At 44.7% G+C, this 22,250-nt stretch overlaps 1 protein-coding gene across 3 annotated transcripts in view; it reads left to right on the forward strand.

Annotated features, from left to right (window-relative positions):
* Positions 1 to 3,611: 3,611 nt before the first annotated feature.
* The window catches only part of SLC39A5 (solute carrier family 39 member 5), a 54,224-nt gene continuing 35,585 nt past the window's right edge, over positions 3,612 to 22,250 (forward strand). For all 3 annotated transcript variants that reach the window (XM_030195241.1, XM_030195242.1, XM_030195243.1), the window contains exons 1-3: positions 3,612 to 3,653; positions 15,109 to 15,633; positions 21,797 to 22,031. In XM_030195241.1, coding sequence (XP_030051101.1) covers positions 3,634 to 3,653; positions 15,109 to 15,633; positions 21,797 to 22,031 — 780 coding nt within the window. In that variant the 5' untranslated portion in view covers positions 3,612 to 3,633. The remainder of the gene's footprint in view (positions 3,654 to 15,108; positions 15,634 to 21,796; positions 22,032 to 22,250) is intronic.

Raw genomic sequence — 22,250 nt, forward strand, 5'->3', positions numbered from 1 at the left:
GTCATGACGGAACAATGTAAGCCACATTGAGCCTGCAAATAGGTGGGAAAATGTGGGATACAAATGCAATAAATAAGTATCATTAATCACAGCCATGTATTTAAGCACTGCAGCATTTCTCTGTGTAATACTCTCCAATGGCACTGGCTAGTAGACCAGTGTGCAATGCCGCTTATAACTGGCTTCCAGGTTATTGTATGTTTCTTTAGTTTACTCAACATGATTAAATATTTCTTCTATGCATTCAGTACTGCACATTTATGTCACTGATTTCTCTATGTGCTCCTCCCCCTATTATACCACTCATATAAACTAGCTTGGAGTGCCTCTGTTGACCTTTTCTAGACCCTTCCACTTATTCTTTGGGCATATCCCCTCTTTCTAATTGCCTTCTTAAAGGTGTCCTTTGCTATAGAAGCCAAAACATATTCTTCCCCTATATTTGTTTATTCTATTGTCGCCTTCCCCCCCCTTTGTCAGTGTATTAACCATTTCTAGAAGTTTACTGAATACTGTCAATATCACTGAGTAGTATTTGTTTCGATGGCCTTGCCACATGTCTTGGTCTTTACTCGATTTAAAATAAATTTTCCTTTGCCATAGTGCAGTGTTTCCCAAGTCTGGTCCTAGAGTATCCCCTTGCCAGTCAGGTTTTCAGGATATCCACATTGAATATGCATGAAAGAGATTTGCATATAATAGAGGCAGTGTATGCAAATCAAGTTCATGCATACTCATTGTTGATATCCTGAAAACCTGACTGGCAAGGGGTATTCCAGGACTGGACTTGGGAAACACTGCCCTAGGGACTGAAAACAACTTACCAGGGCAGTCTGGACATCTTGAGAGCAATGTTAAACATGTGCTCCTTGGTAGGGTTACCATATGGCTCCAGAAAAAGGAGGACGGATTGAGCCAGCCGGGTTTTACTTCCATTGCTTGCAATGGAAAGCAATGGAAGTAAAACCCGGCTGGTGCAATCCGTCCTCCTTTTTCTGGAGCCATGTAATCCTTACTGTCTCCTCACTGCTGCCTGCTTCTGCTGCTGATGTGCCCTCTTCACCTCAAACCTTTCAGCTTCCTCTTCATTTAAGTTTACCGGTTGCAGCCAATGGGCTTTGGGAATTTAAAAATTCAGCTGGTTCCATTGTATCTCTACCAGGTCCACAACCCTGTCCTACCCTGTACTGTCTCACACCGCAGGGTTCCCAATGACCGAATAACACTATAACCAACCAAATGTGTGAAAGGTGGGGTAAGTACAGTAGCCATGTTAAGCACCTTGGCCATGGTGACTTTATACTTGACTAAAGGATTGACGCTGTGGTGGCTGGGCTACAGATAGAAAGTTGGAGGAGAGGGAAGCCAGTCAGCTGAGAGTGAAATCTCATGGCATAGTGTTACCCGGTGGGGTCAATTCTGATTGAGATGCAAGCCCAAAGTGCTGGGGCCAAGCTGACACAAGCTGGGGTTTGTCAGGGTCACATGGAGAGTTGGAGGTGGAGTCAGAGATAATCATTTTTACTTTAGTGCTGGTCCTAACAATACATTTTAGCACACACATCCCCCTTTACTTCTTTTTCCTTCTCTAACTCCTGGCTGCCTATTCCAAACCAGCCCTCCCCCCCCCCCCCCCGTCCCCACCGAGCCCAGACCTTTGTCCGTTGCACACTTACTGAAGAGTATTATTATTAATGAACGTGTCAAATAAATACATTTCCTCTCTGCCCTTACTGCTGACCTATGTAGGGCAGGTGTTCTCAACCCAATCCTCGAGACACACCTAGCCAGTCAGGTTTTCAAGATACCCACAATGAATATGCATGAGATAGATTTACATGTACTACCTGCATTGTATGCAAATCTATCTTTTGCACATTCATTGTGGGTATCTTGAAAACCTGACTGGTTTGAGAACCCCTCCTGTTTGACTGGTGCTGTATTTGCCTGTGGGTCCTGGTGTACAACAGCTCACTAGCAATCCTTGGGCTGTGACTGGACAATCTAATATAATAATTTGCTCCTCCAACATTCCAATGTGTCTCACTGGGATCGTAACCACCTGCTGACATCACTCCTCCAACATTCTCCTCCAACGTTCCAATGTGTTTCACTAGGATTGTAACCACCTGCTGACATCACTCCTCCAACGTTCTCCGTCCCCCCTCCCTCCCAGTTCCATGGGACCCTGGAACTGGGAGGGAGGGAGGGAGGGGGACACTGGAACTCGGAGGGAGGTGGAGGGGGCAGGGGAGAGATGCTGCACATGGATGGATGGAGGGGCAGGGCACAGAGGACGTTGCCTGCATATGGATGAATGCAGGGGAGAGAGCATAATGCAGGGGAGGGAGGGGACCCTGAAACTCGGAGGGAGGCAGAGAGGGAGGGGACGACCCTGGAACTCGGAAGCAGGGAGGGGGACAACAGCCCTGGAACTCAGAGGGAGGGGGGGGACCCTGGAACTCAGAGGGCGGGAAGGAGGGGGGACCCTGGAACTGGGAGGGGGGGCCCTGGCACACACTCTCATGCTCACACACACACTCTCTCTCTCACAGACACACTCGCACCCAGTCTCACTCTCTCTCTGTCACACACACACACTCGCACATTCACTCTCTCTCTCTCACACACAGTCACTCTCACACACACTCTCTCTCAAACATACACACTCCGAGGAAAACCTTGCTAGCGCCCGTTTCATTTGTGTCAGAAATGGGCCTTTTTTACTAGTTTATCCATATTGTGCTTTCAAAGTAATCAGTGCTCTGAGCAGCAGTGTGTATACCAAGGCTTCTCAACCAGTCCTCAGGCCACACCCATAGATATGCCAAGTTATTTGGATCCAGGCTGGAGACTTTTTGACCAGTCCTGGCTTTGAACTTATATCCCAAAGCAGTGTGGGATTTGTAGTGCCTGATCCTGCTCATTGAAATCAGTGTTGCAAGCTCCATGATGTTGCAGGATAGAGTGGTCAGAAATCCAGGACTGTCTCAAAAGCTCTAGCCTGAAACTGGGTAACATGGTCTCTGCACCCAGCCAGTCAGGTTTTCAGAATACTCATAATAAATATGCATGAGATAAAATGGAGGCGGAGCATGCACATCCATCTATCTTGTGCATGTGTGGATATCCTGAAAACCTGACTGGCTGGGTTGAGAAACAGTGCTGCAATAAACTCGGTCTCCCAATCACTGCCACCCTACAATGAAGGCAAACATGAGCTGTTACAAGCGCACCTTTGCAGATGAGGTGGTCTAGAGTGGAAATGATAGAGGAATAATAAGGTGATGATGCTTCTGCAACTGGGTCAGTATTGAGACTAGTTTCTGGATGCTTTGAGATAAGAGTTTGAAACATTTACTGCAGAGAGAGGAGAGTCTAGGACTGTCAGCCCACTCTCCTGCATGCTATGGTTCATTGCAGGAAGTTAGAGTAGAAGCAAAACCAGGAAACAGGTTTTGCTCTCTCTTTCAGCCTGATTCAGAACCTCAGCATATCCAGATCTTACCTTTTTCCATAGGCTAGGGCGGGTGCTAGGGGAGAGGGAGGAGCTGACTGCACCTTTAAATCTCCCAGCACCTGAGCAACCTTTGACCTTCTAGAATGTAAAGTAGCAACTGCAACCTCACCTGGATGGTCAGACCCTGCCTAAGGTAAGAGGGGCTCTAGGACAGAGAATTTTGCCTGTAGAAAAATGTTCTATGTGGGGGGGTCTGTTTGCCTAGCTGTCCCCTTTCCCCTGGGTATAGAGTGCCCTATAGTGGGAGATTTCTAGCAGATCAACGCATACTCAAGTGTTAGGAGTAGAGGAAGTAAAATAGCTATTGAGGAGGAGGGAAGCCAGGGTTGTGACATGTCCATGTTCTGCTTAACTTTTCCGTACCACCCCAGTGATTCTGCTTTTCACAGGAAGAGGTTTAGAATGATCCTGATTTGTGCCTGCCACTGCTGCCCCTCCTCTTTTTTGATACCTACAATGCTGATGTCCAGGGGAGGGATGCAGGACTGCAGTGACCGCAATGCATTGGAATGGAAGTTAGAAACCCACAAGTGGTCTATTGAAGAGGTGTCAAACTGCAATCCTGGAGGGCCACAAACCGGTTAGGTTTTCAATATATGTAATGCAGGGGTTCTTAACTTTTTTTTTTTTGTTCCCACACCCCTTTAACTGATTAATAAAACCCTTGCATCTCTTCCAAAACCACTTGTTTACTAGCGACTACTGACAGCTACATATGTCACTAGCTGTTAATTGCTAACAGTGCTAACGTGTCACTGATGTTACAGTAATAACACAGTTATACTGCCAATAACTGCCTTCACTCTGTGTAGAAAATGTCAAGAAATTGTCTCAGATTTCAAGACCCATATCCATTAGGGGTGTAAGTACCACGGAGAGGGCTTTTTTTGAGGGGGTACTTGGGGGTACTGAGTACCGGCACCTTTTGTCTGCTAAAATTGACCCATGGACCCCAAGTTTTAATGAAAGAGCTCAGGCTCTACACACCAGTTCTGCCTTGTCATAGATTCTGTGACTGATTGCAGGGGGCCTGGCTATTGTGGGATGGGTCCATCAGTGATCACCTTACCCCTGAAGAGTGGCTTAGTATTTGAGTACCAGCACCTTTTTTGCTAATAAAAACACATTGACCACGGATTAAGAACCCCTAATATAATGAATATGCACAGAATTATATCTGCATGCACTGCCTCCACTATATGCAAATATAGCTCATGCATATTCATTAGGTATATCCTGCAAACCTGACTGGTTTGTGCCCTCCAGGACTGCAAAGTGCCACTCCTGGCCTAATGTCTCCTCTCTGAACCTGGAGTAGCTGGCAGCTGTTAGATGTTACAGAGGCTGCTGCTGCCTTCAGGACTGTCTACTCTAGCTGTAACGGGGGCAAGCCAGAGCCTGGGCTTCTTCTCAAGACTATTAAGCCTTTCAGTAAACTATTAACTGTTATCTGCGATATGTTTTTTTTCCCCAGACTCTCCTGCCAAGGACAAGTGGCGGGACATTGTGTTTTTTTTTTTTAATGATATGAAGCAGATACAAAATGTACCTGCCCACCTCTGTGGAAAGCAGTACCTATGGACTGGGGCTGCCTGGGCTCAGCCTATCCAAGGAACAAAAGCAACAGTGACAGAAATGAACCAGATATATAGCACTGTACACACCCCACAGGCCCCAACTGTTAGGCAAGTCACCTAGGGCAGCAGTTTCTGAACAGAAGCTAATAGCAGCATCTTCTGAGGGGGAGGGAGAGAGGGCAGGCAAATAGCAAAACAATAGGTCCTGAGAGCTATACAAACTGGAACATCAGCTTGTACCCTAAGCATAGGGAGAGAGGGCACTGGGTAATTTTCAAATAACCTATTTACCCAGGCAAATGACCTTTGGAAATTAGCCTTATACAATAAAGTTTAGTATTTAAAACGTATCTATTTATGTGTTTTTACAGGACTGTTCCAGGAGGAGAGATGCTGGGAGGGTCCTGATTATTCAGTTTAATTATCAAAATCTTCAGGGAGAAGGGAAAAGGGCACTAAAGGCCTGAAAACTAATTGGGATGGGGAACAAGGCTGAAATTTCACCTTTATCTATTTTAGTATTTTACACCTTTTTTTAAAGGTGAGTTACACTCGGGTATTTCCCTGTCCCCAGAGGGGTCACAATCTAAATTTATCCCTGAGGCAATGGAGGGTTAAGTGGCTTGCCCAAGGTCACAAGGAACATGTTTTTATTGTGCAGGATTTTTTTTTTTTTTTGGGGGGGGGGGGGGAGGTTCTGGTTTCCACAGTGGGAAATCTGGCTCCTCTGCAGTTATTTCTTTTTAATTCTGACCTTTTCAACAATTTACCTTGTTCTCCTAAGTGCCCTGCCCTTTGCAAGTTCTCACACAACCCCATCTCTTGTAGCCCATGTCTTTTTTTTTTAATAACTGTTGAAGAAAACCACCATGAAGAGAGCAGAAGACTCACTTTACATGTGCATTTAATATTGATAACGCATTGTGCCCTTTGCCCCTCGGGGTGTGGAGTTGTGGTTCCCTCCAAACCACATAATGGGCTAACGAGAGACTGGGTTTACTGTGTGGAAGGGAAAGGAATTGAACAGCTGTTACTTGCTAGAAAGAAATTGTTGGCCAGCACAGGGTTTAAAAGAGCTCTGATGAAGCAGAGAGAAGATAAACGGAGGCAGGGCTAGAACAGGACCTATTTTCACTGTGGTGGGAAAGGTGACGAGGGATTCCCATTAGTTACAAGTGTTAGAGATAGGAGCAGTGGGTGCAGGAACAGCTGTGCTTTCAACACAGCTGGCTGGAAAATGATGGTCCTTTGTACCTGCTTCAGGTAGCCATTTTCAGGGAGGCAGCTTTGGTAAGTACAAGCTACAACAGCAAACTTTGGTGCATGGCTCAGGAGTGGCTTAAGCCCAGGTGGATGGAGACCAGATGTTGCCTTCCTGTCCCACCAGCTTTGAGAATCTGTGTCAGTGGGTCAACATTTTAATGGTCTGAACCCAGTCAACTGTCTGTGTAGATCACAGAATAGCTTCCCCTCAGTCTTGCTGTTCTATTAAAGTTGCTGCCTCAGTGCCTGCTTTCCCAGTAGGGTGAGAGAAGGGGATCCGAAGGAGCTTGTGAAAAGGACAGAAGTCCAGGAGGTTTGAGCTACATCTGATTTACCTGCCCTGCAAGAACACATCTTGCTGCTTCCTCAGTGCATAAAAGTTCACAGCCACCAAGGATGCAGATCCTGAGCAACCGACCTATCTGAGAACCAGTGTCACCACCAGCAACAACACTCAAGGTGTGCCCAGAGCCACTCTGATGTACCTGGTGTTCTCTTTGCCTTCCATATTGACAAGTGAGACGTATAATTGTGCTCAGATGATGCTGCATGCTACCTAACCTGTCTTATTCCAAGCAGAGACCAGAATCCCATGCCAAGAAACTGCCTGAGATCAAGGGGCCACATCATATCCTTGGAGCAAGCACTTTCAATCCCCACTCCAACCCCTATGAGGCAGTGGTTCAGTCTCTATTTAGAAAATAGTGAATTGTTTCAGGAATAAGGTGTTGTTTATTCTTTATCAAACTGGCCAGGACTCTATCCCTTGGGTGGTTTACAATTGAAAACATAGTAAAACTGTATAATACCAACAGTCAACAGTACAAGTCTCTTCATTCCTCTTAAATAAATGAAAAGAAACAGACTCTAAGCAGCTTCTGAAACTTAAAATAATCTGGTTCCAACCACAACTCAGTTGGGAGCTGGATCCACAAGGTAAGAGCAAAGGCCACATGTTTAGTAATAGCTAAGCTTATATTGTTGAGACGAACTTGGCGTTCACCCTGACTAAGTGGATGCAATGACAAAAATATTGTGGACCAAGTGATTGGAGAAAGCTGTGAAGCAAAGAGCTGTAAATTGATTTCTCTGCTCTTCTGGCAGCCGCTGTAATTCATTCGGTAAAGGAGTTAAACATGATCGAATTTCTTCTTTGTAACCAATTTTGCTGTGGTGTTTTGAGCTAACTGTAAGCGCTTAAGCTCCAGTAGTTGAGAAATAAGGCCAGTGTGCGGTAGACTTCTGAAATTTGTGTCTTGAAAATGGCAAGAATGAATCAGGATCAAGTATGCGTATTTTATATCGCGTTCATATCGTATGCTATCAGTGCGAGTGTCGTGTATCTCAGGGAGGTGAAGATATCTTAAGGCTAAAATTATCAAATAAAACGTTGATAATTAGCAACATTGTTGGACTGTTGGTTTAAACATGAATTGATTCATTTAAAGTGGCTGTGGATAAAATAAAAAAACTGCTCTTCCAAGATTGCATATATATAACTGCCTTTCTGTGGCCGCATTGCAGTGAATTACTGACTGCGTTGTTTGTAATGCCACTGTTTTAATTATGAAGGAGTTTAATCTGCACAGAGTGGCAAGTATGTCGCTGGCTGCCTTGATGGGCAGACTGGATGGAGCATGCAGGTCTTTATCTGCCGTCATTTACAATGTTACTATGAGTGCACATTAATGAATGTCAAGATCAAAGAATGAGCACTATTTAATAGGTTTTTCTTCTCCACCTCTGGATGTAGCTGCCTCAGCTGATATAACTCCATAAAGAAAGATTTACAGCATGGGAAATTTGATGCCACACAGTTAAATGTACAGCTGGAGGGTCTTCCAGAGGAGTGATTGCTTCCTCTGGGTATAAAGTTACCCCTGCTACCACCAGAAAAGTTATGAGGATGTTGGGGCCAACTCATGGTACTACCAATCTGATTTCTATATATTTAAATTGGTGTTTCCAGGGCTGGTGTTACACATTCAAGGGCCAGGGTACTTGCCACCCCCTAACGCCAGCCCTGGGTGTTTCCGAGTCCTTGACCATTGTGTAAGGTTTTGTAAGCTAACATTTAAAATCCTTAATCATCTGCAGAAAGGTGACACTCCGTCGCACTGCTAAGCCCTGAACCAGGGGGCAGCAGCAGCAGCAAGGCAATGTGAATGGTAGAAAAAGGCACTAAACTGACCTCTTAGATATCCTGCATTGTGAGACTCTCCTATGATAATCTTTGGCAATGACCATTCAGAAAAGAAAGAAACTGTGCCAATAAAATGATGTGGCCTACTGTAGCAAACGTGTTAAGGTGAGGGCTTTAATGCAGTGATGATCCTAGGTCGGCTGCCACCCGGGGCGGATCGCCATAGGAGCCGACTCTGTGGGTGCTGTGGGTGCTTGAGCACCCCCAATATAGAGAATATTCATTGAATGTGTCCAGGGAGGGGTTATTTCCACTGGGTTTAGCACCCCCAATAATTTTGAAACGTTGGCTCCTATGTCGCCAATGCACACCCCCCCCCCCCCCCCCCCCCGGGTGCATTCTTAGCTGCTGGGAGCAGCCTCTCGGCTCCACTGGCTCCCTGATCCCTCTGCCCCGGAACAGGAAGTAACCTGTTCCGGAGCAGGGAACCAACGGAGCCGACAGGCGCGCAGCTGCTCTCTCCACCCATCCAGCGGCGTGCACCCGGGGCGGACCGCCCCCACTGCCCCGCCCTTGGTACGCCACTGCTTTAATGTGAATAGCCACTGAGGCCCCGATGCTCAAAAGTAAACACAGGTCCTAGAGGCCAATAGCGCCGTACTAGCACCTGCATTTACCTGCGCAATGTTCAGACAGTTCGAGCGCAGGAAACAATGAGCGCACTAAGGTAGATAGCATGCAAATGTAGTCAAGCTTACGTAAATGACGTTATTTTGTACTCCTCCCCAATGCTCAGAAAAGAGCACCCGAAACAAGACTGCCTTACTGAAGCAAAAAATAATGCCAGTTCAGAGCAGGTGTTAGGGTGTCGGAAGAGAGGATTTCTCATGCTTCTCTCGTGATTCTTTCTGCAAAATCTGCCAGTTTGGAAACAGAAGGAAGCCCTTGTGAGCCCTTAAATGCTGCTCGTGAGAATCAGCAGACCCAAGTGAAAGCACACATTGGTGCCTGTTTCCTGCATCTAAATATAAGCATCCAAGCTACAACAACAACAACAAATTTAAAACGTTTATATTTAGGCCACGGAAAACAGATGCCAATGCTTGCTTTTTGTTCAAGTTTTACCAGGGACATGCACAAAGGAGCCAAGCCTACCATGGAACTCTTTTGTGCACAATCCTCCCGCCAAACTCATGCTCAAGCTATGAGTGCATCTATATTTGCATCTCATTAGCACTGAGCAGACCAAAGGCACCTCAAGGTGTAATCCCACAGAGCACAAACTAATTGCCCCGATGCTCAAAACTCCAACGCTGTTCCGAATAGCGCCATAAAAATATCACCGGAACAGCGTTGGAATTTTGAGCATCGGGGCAATTAGTTTGTGCTCTGTGGGATTACACCTTGAGGTGCCTCTGGTCTGCTTTACTTGCAACTAAGACAGCATTTCCTTTAAATGTTTTAAAATGGGTTTGATCTGGTAGCTTCTCCTTTATTCTTCCAGCTTGGATTCCGGCACCACAAAGCTTCAATCACAATTACCTGGAGCTTTTTCTCCTCCGTTGTAATAAACCCTCCTTCTGACTGTCCTGCTCTGGACATTGCAGCAATAGGCCTGAGGCTGGGAGCTGAATGTTAGGCCTCCTTTTCAGTGTTGTTCAAAGTACTAGGCCAAAGTACTTAAGTAAAAATAAATGTATATTTTAATACTTAAGTAAAAGTACAGTGAAGAGCACATTACAAAATTTACTTAAGTAAAAAAGTTACTGCCTAATATAATACTTTTTGAGTAAAAAGTAAAAGTACCACAACTACGATGAATGCAATTATTGTTAACGATTTTATCCAACAACTTTATTGCTGTACAATTCAATCCTCTTTGCTTTTAGTAAAACTACATTTTTTTTTTTAAAATGACCGTCACTTATGCGCGTGTGCTTGTGAGTCGTCAATCCAGCACAGCTAAAAACATGTTCAACAACTGCCACTGGCGTAGCAAGGGGGGGAGGGGCGGTCCGCCCCAGGTGTGAGCTCAAGGGGGGGGGTGCTTCTTGCCAGCTCCCCCCCCCCACTGGGTGCATCACGATGACACCCCCCCAGACCCAGTGCCTACCCTGAACTCCGTCTAAGCTCCCGCACCCTACCTTTATGTTTCAACGTTTTTATTGATGACACTTCAAAACAGAAATGACATTCTACATTCTGAATATACAGAGATACATTCCGGGTCAAGTAAACAAGTGAATCAGTGTGCTACTAACAGTCATCAAGTTTTTATTATTTTATCTCCCCCCCCCTCCCTCTATGTGTTCTTCAACTTTTAATTATGTTTCAAAGTTTTTATTGATGATGCCACAGATTAACACAATCATTTGATTAAGTACATAACAGTTTTAACTTTGTCACCGCACCCTACCTTTGAAAAAGCTCAGAAACCGAGGCGAGGCGCAGCGCCTCGCGCCTGCAAGTAAAAGAAGTATGGATGGATCGTCTCGTCGTCGATCGATTGGGCCTTCCCTCGCTCTGTCTGTCCCGCCCTCCGCTGACGCAACTTCCTATTTCCGCAAGGGCGGGACAGACAGAGCGAGGGAAGGCCCGATCAATCAACGATGAGATGATCCATCCATACTTCTTTTACTTGCAGGTGCGAGGCGCTGCGCCTTGCCTCGGTTTCTGAGCTTTTTTAAAGGTAGGGTGCGGGAGCTTAGACGGAGTTCAGGGTAGGCACTGGGTCGGGGGGGGGGAGATGTCATCGTCCTGCACCCGGGGGGGGGGGGTGCAATGGCGAACCGCCCTGGGTGGCAGCCCCCCTTGCTACACCACTGACAACTGCACTGGCAGGAAGCGGATTACTCAGTCTGATAACGAGTTCCTTCAACTCAGGACGGATTGCAATATTACTGATGTCTTCTGACTAGGTCTGCAGGTATTGATCAAGGGAATCTCTGAAACACTTGACTTCCATATAGCAAAGAGTACTTTATCATCATTATCTGCATTAGAAGTAGTGCTCTATAATTCATCACTTGCATCTTCATCTTTATCTTCGTTATCATAGTCATGCTGTCCAATTACAAAGAAAGTTGGAATCATTGTTGTTCTAACAATTTTTCATCTGGTGGCAAACTATTTAGAATATCTTTGAGAACTGATGCAAGAGCGTCAAATGTGTGGGGACCCTTCAGTCTTACTCTTAAGGCCAGACAAGCAGACTTCCTCCCTAAAGCTTTATCAATCCAGTGGACAGTCACCCCAATGTAAAATTTTCCCATGGAACCGATGAGCAGTCTGTTGTGATAGATATGTGTCTATTCACCAAGAAGTGCTACCAGCTTCAGCTTCATCTCCACTTTAAAATGACCCATCACTATTTTGTTTGGCTGGAGGCCACTAACCAGTTCAACAAACATAGGCCATTCCACTATTCTTATAGGCTATATACACTGAACAGCAACATTTAAGCTGAGATGATCCACTATTTGTGTGACAAGGTTTGCAATAGCAAAATCCTGTTCCTAGTTTTGCTATTTAATTTGGTTTATTAAGGAATACTTATTTACATCTCCCTTCCATTTTTACTTTTTAACGGTAAGCATCAGATGTAACTGAGTAAAAGTAGTAAAAATTGGTGAAATTATTACTTCAGTAAAAGTAACAGATGTTATCCTGTACTTCTTTACAAGTAAAAGTAACAAAACATGTAGCTAGTTACTGTACAACACTGCTCCCTTTTACAACCCTGTATTTAAATGAAAAATCAGACTGACTTCCTAGAAATTTAATGGTTAAATGCTCGTTCCAGCCTTCAATATCCAACCTAATGATAGTTTACTGGTCTGAGTACACTCATAGGCATAGAGAGAGGCTCCCCTGACTAGCAGAGGGGCATGGGGTGAGACAGGAAGTCCAATCAGTTTCAGTAGGAAGATGAAAAATCTTACTAGGAGAAGTAGCCGAGTGATTAAAGTAGCAGGCTGAGAATTAGGCAAGTGAGGGTTCAAATCCCACTGCAGATCCTTGTGGTCTCGGATAAGTCACTTAACTTAGGGACCATGTTACTAAGCTGTAGAAAAATCTGGGCGTACTGTGAGCTAACGTGTTAACATGAGACTTTCCTGCATGCTAACCCCGGATTTACCACAGCGGTATACTAAGGATTTTTTTTTTTCAATTTGTTTTGGTTTTTTTGCAGGTCCTGTACTAATTTATGCATTAGTGTATGGGACCTGCAAAAAATAATGCGGAAGCACTTACTGGCTCCTGTTATGAGAGGATCAGTGCTCTGATGTGTTATCCAGTGAGCTTGACTAATGTGAAAGCACCAGCTGGATAACATGTCCACACCCATTCCCCACTCATTAGTGCACGCTGACAGGCAAATTACCGCAAAACACTTCAATGTGTTTTGTGGTAAGCCTTTTTTTTCCATGTTACATAAGTACATAAGTAGTGCCATACTGGGAAAGACCAAAGGTCCATCTAGCCCAGCATCCTGTCACCGACAGTGGCCAATCCAGGTCAAGGGCACCTGGCACGCTCCCCAAACGTAAAAACATTCCAGACAAGTTATACCTAAAAATGCGGAATTTTTTCAAGTCCATTTAATAGCGGTCTATGGACTTGTCCTTTAGGAATCTATCTAACCCCTTTTTAAACTCCGTCAAGCTAACCGCCCGTACCACGTTCTCCGGCAACGAATTCCAGAGTCTAATTACACGTTGGGTGAAGAAAAATTTTCTCCGATTCGTTTTAAATTTACCACACTGTAGCTTCAACTCATGCCCTCTAGTCCTAGTATTTTTGGATAGCGTGAACAGTCGCTTCACATCCACCCGATCCATTCCACTCATTATTTTATACACTTCTATCATATCTCCCCTCAGCCGTCTCTTCTCCAAGCTGAAAAGCCCTAGCCTTCTCAGCCTCTCTTCATAGGAAAGTCGTCCCATCCCCACTATCATTTTCGTCACCCTTCGCTGTACCTTTTCCAATTCTACTATATCTTTTTTGAGATACGGAGACCAGTACTGAACACAATACTCCAGGTGCGGTCGCACCATGGAGCGATACAACGGCATTATAACATCCGCACACCTGGACTCCATACCCTTCCTAATAACACCCAACATTCTATTCGCTTTCCTAGCCGCAGCAGCACACTGAGCAGAAGGTTTCAGCGTATCATCGACGACGACACCCAGATCCCTTTCTTGATCCGTAACTCCTAACGCGGAACCTTGCAAGACGTAGCTATAATTCGGGTTCCTCTTACCCACATGCATCACTTTGCACTTGTCAACATTGAACTTCATCTGCCACTTGCACGCCCATTCTCCCAGTCTCGCAAGGTCCTCCTGTAATCGTTCACATTCCTCCTGCGACTTGACGACCCTGAATAATTTTGTGTCATCGGCGAATTTAATTACCTCACTAGTTATTCCCATCTCTAGGTCATTTATAAATACATTAAAAAGCAACGGACCCAGCACAGACCCCTGCGGGACCCCACTAACTACCCTCCTCCACTGAGAATACTGGCCACGCAATCCTACTCTCTGCTTCCTATCTTTCAACCAGTTCTTAATCCATAATAATACCCTACCTCCGATTCCATGACTCTGCAATTTCTTCAGGAGTCTTTCGTGCGGCACTTTGTCAAACGCCTTCTGAAAATCCAGATATACAATATCAACCGGCTCCCCATTGTCCACATGTTTGCTTACCCCCTCAAAAAAATGCATTAGATTGGTGAGGCAAGACTTCCCTTCACTAAATCCGTGCTGACTTTGTCTCATCAGTCCATGTTTTTGTATATGCTCTGCAATTTTATTCTTAATAATAGCCTCCACCATCATGTTAGTGCTTAATGCAGTTTAGCAAAAAGGCCCCTAAGATTGTAAGTGCTCTGGGGACCGGAAAATACCTCAGGTACCTGAATGTAACTTACTTTGAGGTATTATTGAAAAATACATGAGCTAAATCCAAAATCCCTTGCAGTGGGTGAGCATCACAAAAATGATACATGTAAACAAAATGGGACTTGGTCATAACAGTGACTGGATTAGGATTAAGCAGCCCATGGGCAATTTACTGCCATACAAAAGGCCTGGGTTAGGTTTCTGCTCTCCAGATCAGTCAGGGCTGTGAAGTCTCCGCCGTCATTCAATTTACAGCTACTGGCCTAGCTGAATTTTGGAGGGAGCCATGGTTTGTGGCCCCTGGTTTAGAGCTGTCACTACAATCATTGAGTTGGGAAGAGAATGTTAAAATGCCCCCCCCCCCCACCATTGCAAATTAAGGCTCATGGCATCGTAATCAACAGAGGCCAGTTCCCAACTGAGCTGCAAGCCAACAAGAAGCAAAAGGAAACTTCTAGGCCCCTGGAAAAAGAATAATTCACAAAATCAGATACAGTTCTAAATAAAATTTACTAGTGAGCACTCAAAACCAAATAAAATTGAACACCGTGTGTATTTGGTTATATTTTTAATATCATAAGTAGTTTTTAATCAACTAAAGAGTGGTGGTGATTATATATTTTCAGTTGAGATTTATGGCTATTTTTTCATTATATACATGATCTGTAGTTCCTCTGTCTTTTTCAGATTTGAGTGCACAGTAATGGCCTTTAGGATACCAAGGCATCTCCTTGTCATACTCTGGCTCACTGCTGTCGGGTGCACTTGGCCTTGCCGTGGAAGCACGTACCAGCCAACAGATAGGGTAATAAAGCACCATCTGACCTCTGAGCAACCAACAGTGGCCAGTGTTCTTGGAGATGGAAGCCATAACAATGGCCGTCTAGATGATGCACAGAAGGAGCAACGTTACTACCTGCAGCAGCTCTTCCGTCTCTATGGCGAGAATGGCACTCTTTCCTTCCATGGCCTGACCAAACTGCTGCTAAATTTGGGTCTTGGGAAGGTCCAAGTGGTGGAGATTGAACATGAGGATCTAGGCCATGGGCATTTGTCTCATCTGGACATCCTGGAGGTGCAAGAGAACAAACACTCCCATTCCCACTCCACCCTGGATCACATCCAACCATCAACCAAGAAGCTGCCACAGGAGTTGCAAAAGAATTCCAAGGGCGAGTCTAAAACTGAGCCAGAGATTAACTGCATAGCCAGGTGAGCATAGAGTCCTTTCCTCACCTCTCTCACCTCTTAGATGTAAGAAAAGACTGAAACTGTCCTCATCCTCTTTATCTCTCTTCTCTCAGCTGCCATTTTAGCCCTTAAATCTTCCTTCATATTCCGCATCTCGCAGACAAGTTGATTTAGGGAGTAGCTAGGGTTTTAATAAATACAATTAACAGGAGATGCTGTAGTCTTTGCCAGAACGCCACTGGTTGTGTTGCTAGCTAGAAATATGAAAACTCAGGAAAAGTGAAATTCCCATCCCATCCCCCACCCACAAAAACAGTAAAAGTTAAACTTTTATATGAAAATAAACACTATGGAGCTTATTTTTGAAGCATATGGACATCCATGTGTTTGAAATGTCCAAATCCTGGTTTTGCAAAGGCAGAAAAGGTACATCCAGTACTGTAGTACATCCAAATAGCAAGGGTGTGTGTTGTGAGTGCAGTGGCGTAGGAAGGGGGGGGCGGTCCACCCCGGGTGCACGCCGCTGGGGGGGGGGGGTGTCGTCTCCGCTTGTTCACTGCTCTCTCTGCCCCTGTTACTTCCTGTTCCGGGGCAGAGAGAGCAGGGGAACCAACGGAGCCGACGCAGCTCCCAGCGACTGCACTCGAGGCGGAACGGTCCTCCCGCCCGCCCCCCTTGGTAAGACTGTGCTCCGGGGGGGGGGGTTGCGCGCTCCGTGGGGGGGGGGGCGCAGCGGCGAACTGCCCCGGGTGTCAGCTGCTCTCGCTACACTTCTGTGTGAGTGTGTTTCAGGTGGGAAGAGGAAGGGCCCAAAATCAGGCTGTCCAACAGCAATATGGAACAGGAAGAAAAGTCCAAGTCTAAAAAGAAGAGTGTCCTAAGTAAAACCTATTTCTATCATATCCAGGGTACAAAAAGGTGCTCTGAGCTTCTGACCACTGGAGGGATTAAAGCATGATGCCTCTTTAAGTCCCCACTGGTTGCTGTCTCCCTCCTTCTCCCCTGAAAATGAAACCAAAAGGGGATACCAGACCATATGACAGTTTCAAGCACTGTGGGCATTCTTAGCAAAGCAGAGAGCAAGTCTGAGGAGTAGCCTAGTGGACTGTAAACCAGGGGACCCTGGTTCAAAGCCCATTTTAATTCTTATTTTGTTCTTATTGTGAGCCCTCCAGGAACAAAAATACCTACTGTAGCTACATATATAAGCCACCTGCAAGCCTGAAGGCTATTGAAATGGTGTACATTCAGGTACAGTAGGTATTGTTCTGTTCCTGGAGAGCTCTGAATTACAAAATTAGACTTTAAAGTGGGATTTGAACCTGGGTCCCTTGGTTTAAGTCCACTGCACTAACTACTAGGCTGCCTTCTACCAGACAGATATTTATTTATTTGTTACATTTGTATCCCACATTTTCCCACCTATTTGTAGGCTCAATATGGCTTACATGGTACTGGAGAGGCCTTTGCAGGCTCCGGTGTGAACAAATACAAAGTGATGTTGTGGTAAGATAAAATTCATGTGGAACAGCCACATTAGGGAATCGGAGAACGGAAGAGTTGTGTTATGTCCATTACGTTCTTTAGTTTGGTTGTGTTGCAGAGATTAGGCATTTAAGTTGGATTGGTAGGGTATGCCTTTTTAAGCAGGTTAGTTTTTAGTGATTTCCGGAAGTTTAGGTGGTCATACGTCGTTTTCAAGGCTTTTGGTAATGCATTCCACCAGTGGCGTAGCCACAGGTGGGCCTGGGTGGGCCAGGGCCCACCCACTTAGGGCTCAGGCCCATCCAACAGTAGCACATGGTAATGAAAATGCTGCTCTCCACAATACTGGCACCTTCGCATGCTCAGTTTTCAGCGCATGCCTGCTGCAGACTACCAAGGTGGAGACTGGAGAGAAGCATTTTCCCACCAGCTGAGATATTTTTTTTGTTGTGGGGGTGGGGGAGAGAACATTTGGTGCCCACCCACTTCTTGCCTAGGCCCACCCAAAATCTGCTTTCTGGCTACGCCCCTGCATTCCACAATTGTGTGCTTATGTAGGAAAAACTACCTTGTCCCTCCTTTTTTGCTGTTCATATGTTGGATGTTCCAGTTTGTAAAATGGCTGTTCATGCTGGATGACCTCAGCACATGGACGGCCATCTCATTTATTTTCGAACAGGAAATCCTGATATATTTCCTGTTGGGAAATTATGTGAGATGGAGTCTGTTTTGGATGTTATGCTCTATTTTGACTTGGATGCCATTTTGAAAATGCCCTTCCATGTATAGTTACATTTTTTTCCCCAAAATTTTTATTTTTTTTTCCTCTCAATAAGACCCATTTTTTTTCCCCAATCAAGGTACAAGATGGATGACAAGTACCTTCCCTTTCTGCCATGAATAACCATGCCAGTGTGGACAGCCTCCCTCCACCCACATATACCAAGCCAGTCTCTAACTTGTCTGTCTGTGTCAGCAGGATTTTTTTTAGCTGGTCAGAGGTCAGGATAAAACTTAAAAACTCTGACCTAGATAGATTGGAAAGGGGGCATGGGGAGGGGAAAATAAATTCCTCAGAAATATAATTATGCACAGAATGTTCTTACAAACAACAACGTAATATTGTGCTTTATTTAGTACAACTTTAAAATCATAGAACAGAATTGTTTCACAGATAAACATCTCTCCCCTCTGTCCCCCGCTTTCACTTACACATTGGAAGAGTCCAGTTACCTTCTCTCAAAACAGGAAAAGAAAAATGACAGCTGGATACACAGCAGGAAAATTTATTTATTTATCATATTTATTTCTCATCTGCTACACTACACTACACCTGCAATACAGAACCTACAAAGAGAGGTTTAATGCACTTAAAACACACTCAGTGGTAGAGAGAAGCTAAAGGGAGAATAAAACCACTGGAAATATTTGACAAGAGGTGGCATGTCACCCAAAGAAAGCTCAAAGATAAAGAGGTCATGTTTTTCTTTCGATAACAGATTGCTTAATTCTATTGTTATACATGTTCTTTAGGTAATACCAATTGTATCTTTACTCTGTAATGGGAAATGCCATGACGGACATTATAAGCCACATTGAGCCTGCAAATAGGTGGGAAAATGTGGGATACAAATGCAACAAATAAATAAATATGTTAAAGGGAAGGTGGCTCAAAAGAATCTGGGGCAATATTTTGTTTACTGAGGCTGATGATAATGGCACTCGAACACAGGAAAGAATATAAGGATGCTTGGGAAGGATACAGAGAGCAGCTTGGGGAACAGTATAATAGTGGAAAGCATCTTTTATTAAGTCACACAACTTCACAATGATACAAAGACAGCAATAGTTTGTCCAGTGAATAACAATTAAATAGAAAGAAGGATGACTTTTTTTTTTAATAAGATTCACACACCCCCTCCCCCCACGGGAGGGAACAGGCCCTTTAAAGCTCCAAATTATTTAACAAGGCAGATCGAACTTGCATAGTTAAGTTTCCCAAATAATGGTCCCAGGTCCTAACAAAACATCTTAGACTATTGCAGTTTCAACATTCTCTCCATGTGCCATAGCTTATGCATCTGGTGACACCAAAACATCAAGGTTGGGGGTTAGACGTTTATCCATTGCAGCACTGATGTAATGCTTTGCTATAAGGCACACTCTACATAGAAATAACCGACGAAAACCAAGGCAATAAGAAATTTTTTTCTTTTACATGAATAAAAAAGACAAATCTATAGAATAAATGAACATTTAACATGGCATTTACCTTTCTGAAGACTCGATCGTGTTCCTGTCCTTCTTTGAAGGGCTGCTGGCTCTAGAAATCTTTTTTGATCCCATGATGACGAAATTTCTATCATTAAGCCACAGTCATTTATGAAGAGGCACTGAACCAAAAAGCAGCAGTGTGGGCAAAACGAGAGCAGGCAGTGATCACACAACGATAAACAACGCAGTGTGGGACAAACGACGAAATTCTTATTTGCAATCTGTTGTCTGAGAGCTGGCAGTGATCACACAATGAGAAACAACACCCCAGAAGAACGCCGCAGGAGAACGCAAAATTAACAGTGTGGGCATGCCGACGAAATCCGAAGCAACCAACGAAAACCAAGACAAATTTTTCGCTAATAAATTCGCTGAAAACCGAAAACGACGAAATCCGAAGTTAACAAAAACCGAGGTTTCACTGTACTGAGTTGTATCCATTCAACCACATCCATCATATCCCGCAAACATCTCTGTAAGGTCACAGTGAAGTACCGATTATACATCTGTCCCAAATGCACCCAGTCTGCCAAAAGTCAGATATTCTTGGGCAATCCCACATATACTATATAAATGTAGCCTCTGCATTTCCACACTTAAGAGAACTATCTATTGGTAAACCTAATTTTGTGTGCCTAGGACGGGTGAATATATATAGGCAGAGAAGAAACTTAAAATGAAGCTCTCTAAATTGGCTACTTTGAGTCGTTCCACCCAATAATCCCTTTAGGAGATCATCTGCAGTATAATCCCTGAGGTCTTGCCTACACTGCTCCACAAGTTGTTAGAAGGCCATAATCTTCTTGAACCATTCATAATACCTGCCCACTAAACCAGGGGTGTAGCCAGACATCCAATTTTGGGTGGGCCTGGGCCCAAGATGAGTGGGCAGAAGAACCCCGCCCCATCCCACAGGTGATTTGGTCTCTCCTTTTCTCGCCTGCATGCCATATGGTCTCTCAAACACCCCCCTTTCCTGCATACCTTTTAAATAGCAGATTTTCACCAGCAATGAGCAGCAACTACTACACTTTGCTTATGTTGGTCCCACAGCCTTCCCACTGATGCAACTTCCTGTTTCCGCATAGGCGGGAATATGTCAGAGGGAAGGCTGTGGGGCTGGAGCTAGCAGTACATATCAGTCGCTGTTTGCTGCAGGTGAAGATCTGCTATTTACAAAGTATGCAAGAGATACAGTTGGAAGTTTTCAGCTGGTGGGGCTTGGGAATCCCTGCCAGCCACATCATAGGTGTGCTGAAACTGGGTGGGCCTGAGCCCAAACTGGATGGGCCTGCGCCCACCCGGGCCCACCCTTGGCTACGCCACTGCACTAAACCCTTCCCAACAGCAGGGAGAGACCAATTCTCATCAAAAGCAGAGTCTTCCAGGCTTATTTTATTTTGGGATAGTAAGTTGTGTGCATAATGTCATAATTGCAAGTATTCATACCAGCCTCAAGGTTGTAACCCATAATTCTTTATCATATCATAATCTAATGTTCCAGATATTTACCAGTTTTAGGCAATGAAGATTTTAAACCAGGAATGACCAATCCTAGTTATAAATGCTGGTGTCAAAATGTTTTAACTATGCTAACTAATTTATCTGAGGAAGACGAGGCCATTTTATTAAACAAACTGGAGTGGGAGGAGGTCCAGCCAGCAGACTAGATATGAGATATATCTGCTTGATCAAATAGAACAGAGAGCCAAAACAGAAGAGAAAACCAGTGTACATAAAGCGGTAGTATGGCTTTAAGATCAATTAACATGAAAAGGCACCAAGGTTTTGGTACACTCTCTCTCGGTGATAAGCTTTCTTTTTTTCCATTTCAAGAAGTCTTTATTTAACTTTAAATGTAACACATATATATACATGCCATGCTTCAATTCAGAAATGTCTTTTTTTTTTTTGCCACTAAAATAAAGTAATGCAGTTCCATTCTGCAATGTATATGAGACTAAGAATATTCATACAACAACGATTACCAATTGAACTTCAAAAATTTTTAAAGGTTTTATAAAGATGGTTCTTCTCCCGATCCCACCCCACCCCCTCCCCTCCCTCCCAATCCCTCCTGCCCTTCCCCCCCTCCCCCCCAAGGTATGACTCAGCCTTTGATTCTCCACAAGGCCTAGGGATCCATCTCCCCTCACTATGGGCACTGATCTAGAAAAGTGCCCCACACCGCGTATCAATGAGGCATTCTGCGCTTACGTTCTGCTAGTAGTCTTTCCATTTAATCTCGGTGATAAGCTTTCTAGCATGGGCTTCAGGTGTGTTGGCTGCACTTACGTGCCAACTAGGAAACCTAGGGAAGAGCAGTCTCTTGCAGGCAAGAGTAGAACATAAAGAAGTAACAAGAGTAGAATTGGTGCTCCCTGGGTCTCTATTCGTCTGAAATCTGTTTCTTTTCCAAATTCAGTCCCAAAATGTCTGGAAGGGAACCTGAATTAGCTGTGTGGACAGATGAGGAGATGACGGATCCTCTGTCCCCTGCCATTTCTCAGGGAACAAAGGTTCCTACCAGGACTGCTGACCCCAAGCAAGGACTTCTACCCCAGGACCTGGTTCATGCCAGACGGGACTTGGCTGGGCTGGATATGGTTGGAAAGCTACTTCTGCTGGATCACTCGGCCTATAACCATCTCCATGATGATGTGAGTAACTAACTATGCTGCTGCTTTTCTGTAAGGTTCCTTCTGCTTAGGGCTGCTTTGTTTTACATCCCATGAGGAATAGCTTGATCATTCCATGCACTATAGAGAGAAGGGAAAGGATAATTCATGCACTCTAGTGTGGGCTTGTAGGCTGCTATAATAAAGTACACCAAGCTTAGGGGTCCTCTTACCAAGCTGCGGTAAAAGGATCCTTACGGT

Source organism: Microcaecilia unicolor, chromosome 3, assembly GCF_901765095.1.
Source record: "Microcaecilia unicolor chromosome 3, aMicUni1.1, whole genome shotgun sequence".
Taxonomy (NCBI): domain Eukaryota; kingdom Metazoa; phylum Chordata; class Amphibia; order Gymnophiona; family Siphonopidae; genus Microcaecilia; species Microcaecilia unicolor.